This window comes from Miscanthus floridulus, chromosome 8 (genome assembly GCF_019320115.1).
Source record: "Miscanthus floridulus cultivar M001 chromosome 8, ASM1932011v1, whole genome shotgun sequence".
In the NCBI taxonomy this organism is placed as follows: Eukaryota; Viridiplantae; Streptophyta; class Magnoliopsida; order Poales; family Poaceae; genus Miscanthus; species Miscanthus floridulus.
The window spans coordinates 98,783,163-98,792,089 of record NC_089587.1 but is presented as its reverse complement, the minus strand read 5'-3'; the positions used below and the strand labels follow the sequence as shown (position 1 = coordinate 98,792,089).

At 50.7% G+C, this 8,927-nt stretch overlaps 1 protein-coding gene across 1 annotated transcript; it reads left to right on the top strand.

Moving 5' to 3' along the window:
* Positions 1-488: 488 nt before the first annotated feature.
* LOC136473066 (protein RGF1 INDUCIBLE TRANSCRIPTION FACTOR 1-like) lies at positions 489-2,526 on the top strand. Its single transcript, XM_066470763.1, has 3 exons — positions 489-935; positions 1,053-1,289; positions 1,641-2,526. The coding sequence occupies exons 1-3, from the start codon at positions 729-731 to the stop codon at positions 1,821-1,823; spliced, it is 627 nt and encodes a 208-aa protein (XP_066326860.1). The 5' UTR covers positions 489-728; the 3' UTR covers positions 1,824-2,526.
* Positions 2,527-8,927: the final 6,401 nt, after the last annotated feature.

The window sequence follows — 8,927 nt, the reverse complement described above, 5'->3', positions numbered from 1 at the left end:
GAACGGAGCAGCAGTAAACTTTGCCCCCATGCACGTCCCTTTCGTTTACTCGTGAACTAGTTGGAAGTGGCGGTGGGCAACAGCAATAGAGCGAGCATGTCAGTGAGTCATCGTGCGTGGTCTGATGGTCCAGTCCAGTTCGCCATGCCAATCACCTGACCCTGATCGATGAGCATGCGCTGCCGCTGCCGCTACTGCTGATCCAATCGATGGCTCAATCAGTCCGTCAGTCAGTCAGTCCTCAGAAGCAAGCGCGGTCAAGTCCTCATCCTCTTTACAGTGCCCCCACTCCAGTGCAGCAAGTACACTGCTGCCCGAATCCGCATCGGGAGGAGCGGAGGAAGCGCCCGCCCGGGCCCACCCGTCACAGGCACCTACTCCTCCAGTCCTCCTCCTCTGCGCGGCGTCCCTCTCCTGCGTGGGATTTGCTCGGCGCACCAAATTCCTCCCAGCACACCACTCAAAGCCGAGCCGAGCCAAAAGCCAGCCAGGGCGGCCAGCCAAACGCGAGTGGAACCCAAGACGAAAAGGAAGCCAGCGGAAGCAGCGAAAAGCCCACGCCACCTTCCAATCCCCCCTCCTCCGCGTCCGTCTCTTTCCCCCATCTCTCGCCGGCCGCCAGCCATTGCGCTCCTGCATTGCGCCGGGACCGCGAGTCCTACCAGCCCAGCGCAGCGGTGGCGGCGGCGTGTGGAGAGGGCGAGGCCGGCCCAGCGGCGGCGTCCGACATGATGCTGCGGCGCGTGGCGTCGGCGCCCGAGCCCGACTGGCTGGAGGCGCTCCTGGCCACGCGCTTCTTCCTCGCCTGCGCCGCGCACCCGGCGTCCCCGCGCAACGAGTGCAACATGTTCTGCCTCGACTGCAGGGGCGCGCCGCCGCCGGCCTTCTGCTACTACTGCCGCGCGCACCGACACTCGTCCCACCGCGTCATCCAGGTAGCCTCCTTGGTCCGTGGCGTTTCTTCTTCTTCCCCTCCCCTCCGCTCCCTCCTGTCGGCTGTTCAATTGGCAATGCGGCCGGCCGCGAGGATTAATCCGGCCTTTACTTTGCAGATACGGCGGTCCTCCTACCACGACGTCGTCCGCGTGTCCGAGGTGGAGGACGTGCTGGACATCTCCGGCGTGCAGACATACGTCATCAACAGCGCCCGGGTGCTCTTCCTCAACGAGCGGCCCCAGCCACGCGGCGCCGGCGCCGCCGCGGGCAAGGCCGCCGCCTCCCCCTACAACTGCGAGATCTGCGGCCGCGCGCTGCTCGACCCCTTCCGCTTCTGCTCCCTCGGATGCAAGGTCTTGCTTTGCTTCTTCTCCTTCTTCGTCTTTCTTTCTTTCTTGCGGTTGCCGATTGTTTGTTTGCTCCGCCCACCAACCCACCCGCCCTCCCGCATTATTTATCCATTCATTGAATTCCCCGATATAATGCCCCGCAAGAACACCCAAAGACTGCACCTTTCTTGACGCACCGACGATTCTTGCTTTCTTTCTTGGAAGAAAAAGAAACAAAGAAAGAAAAAATGGCATGGAAGAACGAATGAATGAGTGGCAATGCCAAGGAATTGGTGTCCGTTGGGTTCTGTTCGGTCACGTTTAATTCGCCGCCCTGCCTTACACCTGACTTTGCATTGCTTTTAATTCGCGCAGTTGGTGGACACCAAGAGGAGCAACGGCCACGCGGCGGCGGACACCGACGGCGGCGGCGGCGCGGCCAATGGCAATGACGAGGCGGCGGAGGCCGCCGGCGGGAGCAAGAACAGCGGCCCGGGGGCGCGGCCGCAGGGCCGGCGGCGGAAGGGGACCCCACACCGCGCGCCGTTCTGGTCCTGACCCACCGGCCACCGGCCGGCAACAGCTAGCAACGGATGGATCAATGGCGTCCGGAAGAGAGTTACTCCACTAGCGAGCATCAAGGCAATTAATGGAGGAAGAGATAGGGGACGGAATGGAGGGGACGATCGCCGTCTCTCCACCGCCCCGCCTGCTCGCCCGGCTTCTTCATTCGGTTCGGCTGTACTTATATATACTTAGAAAAAGAAAACAAAGAAGAAGAAGAAAAAGATACTGCATGCCCGCCCAACTGGAAAGGAAGGAAGGAAGATATATAGATAGAAAAGCTAGCAAGTTGAGCTCGGCAGCCGCATCCCCAACCACCGGAGGGAGGGAGGGAGGGAGCCGGCCCGGGGCCGCGCTCTCGCTGGACTGCAGTAAGCAACTCGTCTGTCCCCATCTCCCTCTCTCTCTCTTTCTTCACCATACCATGCCATGGCACCGTTTGGTACGGTAGGTGTGCATGACATGCCTGATCATCTCCTCTCCTCCTCCAAGTCATCAACTCATGATATTCATAGATGATGATGCTGTTAAACTTGAATTAGCAGGAAATGGATTTAATTCTTTTTACATTGGTTGGTTGACAGTGAGTATTACTGATGATATTCTTCTTTTTTTCCTACTACTCCTACATTATAGTAATGTACTACTCCTGTTGTTTGGTTTTCTCGGTGCACATTGCGTTGTCGATATATGTACAAAATTATGCCTCAGGCATTGTGGGTAGGAACTGAGAATGGAATTGAAAATGCTGAGAAAGCGAGGCCAGATATAGGTAGAGCCAGGCCAGAAGCCAGCCCGGGGTGTAGCAAGGAAGGAAGGGATTCCAAAGGAAAACGAATGATTGTCTTTTTGCTTGTCTGCTGCCTGCCTGCCTGCCCAGCTACTAGCTCTACTGGATGGAAGGTGCATGGTTAGTTTCAGCTTGCTAATTAGCTAATAAAGTAACAATGCTTGCTAGCTTTGCTAGGAGTATATATTGTTAAGTATTTAATTACTTGCTACCTCCTTGCAAATAAAGCTTGTTTTCTGATTTGTTTACGCGACTAATTAACATAACTTACACTCTACCTGTCGTTGTTGCCCAACAAAACCTTCTGTATCGTCTGTTTCTCTTCTTCTCCCTCTCTCATTTTGGAGCAAATGTAATGTGCCTTTCTGGATGGGGTGGAATGGGAGTAGCCAGCCAAGGGATACATATAGTTAGGGCTAATATAAATATTGGGCCTGCATTATTGGGTATGTGTAATGTGAGTAGTATCATATTTGTCTGCTTGTTTTCTGATGACTCAACCACATCCAATCAGAATCAGATTTGGATTAATTACTGGGCAAATGGTACTGGCACTACCATACCAGCAGGCCGGCCGGCCGGCCGGCAACAGTTAGTTGCTTACATTAACATTTTAGGTGGATTGATTACGATTAGGATATTTCCAGTTAAACTGACATGTCATATCATATTTGCACCTGTTATTATGCTAATGAGGTTGGTTGTTTTTTTGAGAAAGATGAGGTTGGTTGTTGAGCACGCATAATTTGGAGAAGATCATTAGACAGGCCAACGAGTGATACTTATAGTAGTTGGGCTGGGTTAGCTCGGTTGGTGGGCCGGGCTTGTTTGCCTCTCGTATCGCATGCATTAGGTGTTCGTGTTGCCAACCGTCGCCCACCGCCCCAGCCTGGCGCCCCCACCACCTCCATGGCCCACTAGTGGCCCCACTACCACCCGTGGCTAGTGGAGGCCCATCATTAATTCATTATTATGCAGGCCGCCAGCACTTGGACTAAGAGGGTGTTTGATCCGGTTACTAAAATTTAGGAGGTGTGTTGGAAGAATATTGCATAGGGTGTTCGGATATTAATAAAAAAACAAATTACATAATCTATTAGTACTCTACGAGACGAATTTTGTAAGGCTAATTAATCTGTCATTAGCACATATTTACTGTAGCAAAACATTGTGAAATCATGGATTAATTAGGCTCAAAAGATTCGCCTCGTAAATTAGTCGTAAACTATATAATTAGTTTTATAATTAGTCTATATTTAATACCTAATGCATGTCTCCAAACATCCGATAGAACAGCGACTAAAATTTAGGAGGGACAACCAAACACTCCATAACAGTTGCCTTCCCTTTATCATGATAAGGGCTGGGCCATTTGTAATTTGTGTACGTAAGTATGAGCAGCACACTCTCCATTGATGTCTTGACGATCAAGGTCATGCGAATTTGTCATCATCTGTCTATGGCAGCACTAATTAGGAGTAAGTGCTTTGGTGTGGTCCCCAGGTCCAACGTGCAATAATGCACGCATGATGAATGAATTCGACACCACATCATTGATGTGGATGGATGTGGTTCCTCTTTTCTCAGCTCATTCCCGCCGCTCGCCCATGGTCCAACTGCCATTTCCTTCGTGGCCCATACTCCCGTCGGCTCCCCGTAACAATGAAAGACGGCCCATGGGCCATGGTCCAACTTTCAGTGTGCGTGTTCTTCGTTTCACTACTTACTATGAATCAAATCAAAGTTCCCAAAAATCCAAATCATAAATATGGCTATAACACATTCGTTGGATAAATAGCGTTCTACCTGGTCAACCATTTTTCTCCCGTCACCAAACTCATCCAACAGTGAACGCAGAACTTCAGCATATCCAATTATTCTAACTCAATCGTATTTTTTATACCAAACACGAGCAGTTATGTCTCATGTGCACTGTCTGTAAATCATCACTCACGAGGTCGCCGCCCCTGCTAAGACAAACTCTCGATCAGTTTTCTGCATTGCATATCTGTCTGGACTCTGGACTTTGTATAATTGATATTGAAAAAAAAAAAACGTAGTGTTGACATGCATGCTGACTGTACATGTACAGTCGACCCGCTCTGATTGTCAACCTTGCTTATGTTGGTACATTGCACCCAGCTTGTAGTTACTAATTCGAACGTTCGTGAACTTCACGAGATATGCATATATGTATGTATGTACACATCAACGCATCAGGTACGTCATGCTTGGTTTATATTTATAGAGAACCTAGCTAGCTAGATGCATGATAATGAATCAAATAATTATTGAGCAGGCGCTCCAGAATTATTATATGTACGTACATTTGTGGCGTTGATGGGTGCATCCGTCCCCATCGTGTAAAATATATGCATGCACAAGGTTTGTCAACCCCGACATCACAAACGACACTACACCGGGAAGAACGACTGTCCTGCCCGGAATTATATATATTTTGCGATAGTCAAATGCTATCATAATTTAGCATTGACGCTAACGGATAATAATAATTGTCTGTTTCTGTCTTTTTTTATTGCGTTTCGAGATCGATTAGTCCAATGTTGCTGACATAGCTAGCACTCGCTCGATCCTAATTCCAATCTTTGTTAATATATAAAATTCTAACGTGTTGCCTTCCGCTTGGTTCCTGACTCTACTTCTTATTATAAGGTGATGATGGCGAAGTAAAACTAGGTGTTTCCAAGAACACTTGGTGTTGTGATAAACTAGCGAGGTGACTCGATACAAATATCACTACTATACATGTTAATCCTTACGATCCATGGGCCCCCAAGGTCTGGTAGGGACAATAGAGTTAGATCGAACCAAGTCCATATCTAGTTATGCCAGGTCGAAGCATTTGTCAGCTTCAGCCATGTGATGTGACACAATTTTTAGGGTTGGATTCCTTGAAATTTTGTCACTTTCACCACTGCATGATCTGGTAGCTAGCACCGATCTATGAATGGTACAAGATGAACGAGGGACTTTGGATCATGAAAAACAAACATATGACTTAGGTGAACTCATCAGCATCGAGGACGATAGGGCCATAGGAAGTCTCCAATCTGCCTCTTCTCTTGTGACGAAAGTACGGATTCCTCTCTACATAGATAACCTTATAGACTATTGGTCGGGATTATAATCCACGGGTGTCTCAAGACACCGATTAATTAGCAGACCGAGTGGCCTACGACACATCAGTTCGCGAAGGCCCGAACGACTGAGGCCCAGCTAAGCCAAGCAGAACAGGCCTGACGCCAAGATCAGGATCGGCTGTGACCCCTCCTTTCTGTCTTAGCCGCACGATGCGCAAGAGACTCACGACCTATCCGCCATCCCGACCCCTGGGAGGAACGGGGAGAGGTCAAGCCAGCCAAACGTGCCCGCTCTGACAAGAGTAGGCATGCCGCACTGACCCCGCAAGGACCGAGGGACAACAGTCACCTCAGTCTGGTCAGACGCCACCCCTGCGCCACGCAACTCGGACAAGACAACACCGTCCAAAGCGGTGACGGCCGGTACGATGCCCACCGGCTAGATATGGCCTGACAAGACGCATGTACGATTCTACCCACTATAGGATGGGATCCACGACGAAGGCCTTGACCAAGAGGCCATCCCGACAGGTGGGAGCCACGACCCCAACACTCGGAATCATGGCCATCAGCTCCACAAGCCAACCAGGTGATCGACGACCTAGGGGTGGCTACCAACTCCTATACGACGCCCCAGGAAACCAGGAGGCGATGACGAAGACCATAGCGGAGACCGCGCCACATAGGATGGCTGGTGAACTACCACCGTGCCTACAGTGCCGCCATGGCCGGCACAGTGGCACCACACCACACCTTACCGCGACATGGGCGCAAGACCATGATGACAACCACGTCCAGACGTGCACCACAAGACGGTGTAGCTTGCAAGCCAAGTTAGCTAGGTCCCTTCCTCAGGCTCATGACCCCTCGGTCGGGAGAACCTTCTTCTTTGTATCTGCCCTGGCCCCAAACACTATATAAGAGCAGCCAGGGCGCCATCTTCGGGGAACGGATTCACTCATTCTTACACCGTAGAAGGGCTCTTGAAGCTTCCCTTCGAGCAGCTCGTCTTCTAGCTCTACCTCTCCTATATCTTCCACTATTCTTGCACCCCCATTGTAAGAACTTTTGAGCATTCAAGCGAGGAAAATGCACTCGATCATCTCTAAGACTAGACATAGGGCTCTTCCTAAACCAGTATAAATCCTCGTGTCTTTTGGATGCTACCATCGTCTTCCTAGAGCAGTGCGATAATCATATAAATTTACTAGTCCGCTTTACAAAACACCGATAGTTGGCATGCTAGGTAGGGGACAATCGTGCACTCTCGTTGTTGAGAAGGAAGTGATGGCTCCCTGCACCTACATCGGACTTGCTCTTGGTGTGGCCCTCGACAGCCGCAGCCGCTTCGGAAGCCTCGAGTTCGCCGATATCGACAGGCTAGCTCCCGTTGATGGTCTAACTCCCGGTCAAGCTCTGCTCTTCGGGGACCTAGACTTCGTAGTCGACCACCTGGGTCAGCTTGGGCTTAGGGAAGAGAATACGGCTCTGCCGCACATCTTAGCGCCTAATCGTAGATCGGCCCACTCCAGTCCCACGATCATCGACTCTGATGCGCTCGCATGCAGGATCAATGCCTTCCTCAGGGCGAATCCCAAGCCAGAGCTCAGCCGATGCGTTTTCTATGTGTTGGCGAATGCTTTCGCCCGGCTCTCTGGGAGCAGGCCCCGACCGCCAGAGGCTGAATTCTGGAACCCCAACACCACGCTACCCTCTGAAATGAGGGACACGATCGCACTCTTCGAGCGAGAGCTGGCCAGGCGCAATGGCCATGCGATGACACCAGCATCCTCCAGGTTTGTGGGGATGATGGAGCGGAATCTAGAGTCCGTCTATGATCTCTTGCTGGCAACCCCCGAGGATATGGACTCTGAGTCCAATTCTGAATCCGCTAAGGGAATGCAACATGTTGCACCCCTCAGAGGATGGGGCAGTGCCGACGAGAGGCATAGAGGACTATACCTATCCGATTCCAAAAACCCTAGAGAATAGGCAGAGTATGACCAAGAACGCCTGGAATGAGCTAGGGCCCGTGAAGCTGATCAGGCAAACGAATGTTGCGGCGATGGATGTCCTAGCCTGCAACACCTCGACACTGAATCTTCAAGATCATTTGGAAGTCTAGATGCACTCCGCGTGTCAAATTCTTTGCTTGGTTGGTTCTGGTAGATTGCCTCAACACCAAGACTATGCTGCATAGAAGACATCTCGATGTCCAGGGCACTGATATATGCGTCATGTGTGACAGTGGAGAAGAGGAGACCAGCGACCATCTATTCTTTGAATGCACGTTTGCAAAAGAATGCTGGACGACTATCCATATCAACTGGGACACTTCACTACCTCTACTGGATAGGTACACCCAAGCTCAAGGCACCCACAACATACCTTTCTTCATAGAATCAACTCTGATAGCAGCTTGCGAGCTATGGAAAGTGCACAATGACAAGATCTTCTAGAGAAGAGACCCAACCCCTAGTATTTGGTTATCGAATTTTAAGAACCAATGTAAACTTCAGTCTGTTCATTTTAAGGATGACCTTAGGTCAACCTTCTGTGTTTGGCTTGATGCTTTTACCTAGATTTGTATGTAAGACTGTCTCTCCTATTTTAAATTAATTAAAAAGTTGCTCACTATGGGGATCTCCCCCACAGTCTTTTTGGTAAAAAAACACCTCGACGCTGAGGGAGCGCGGGCGTGGGCACGCCGTGTGTATGATCAAATCCACGAGCTCGGGCGCTGCAAACCACGGATGATGCGGGAGTTGCTCGACCTCGCAACAAGCCACGCCTTCGGCAAGGAGGCCATTCGTGCAATCTTCTGCAAGTACAAGGGTAAGGCTCAAGCCGAACCCATGGATGAGGCTAAGGACCGCAATCGGTGAGGCAAAGGCAAGATGGATAGCTGGAGGTGTCGCGACAGCGAGTTCATCACGGTGGTCGATAGGGTCCATAGGTAGAAGACTAGCAAACTCAACCATGTCAATTTCAACAAGATAGTCAAGATGCCATGCCACAACCACGGCTATCCAGTCAAGCACACCCTTGAGGAGTGTGACCTCATCAAGTGCTACTTCAATGACAACTACAGAACAATGAGAGTGGACGCGTCATCCGAATCTATCGATAATCAAGAGAAAAGGGATGCGTATCCTAACCCAAAAGGGTGCCTCATGATCTTTGGCAGACCAGCGGCGTATGAGTCCA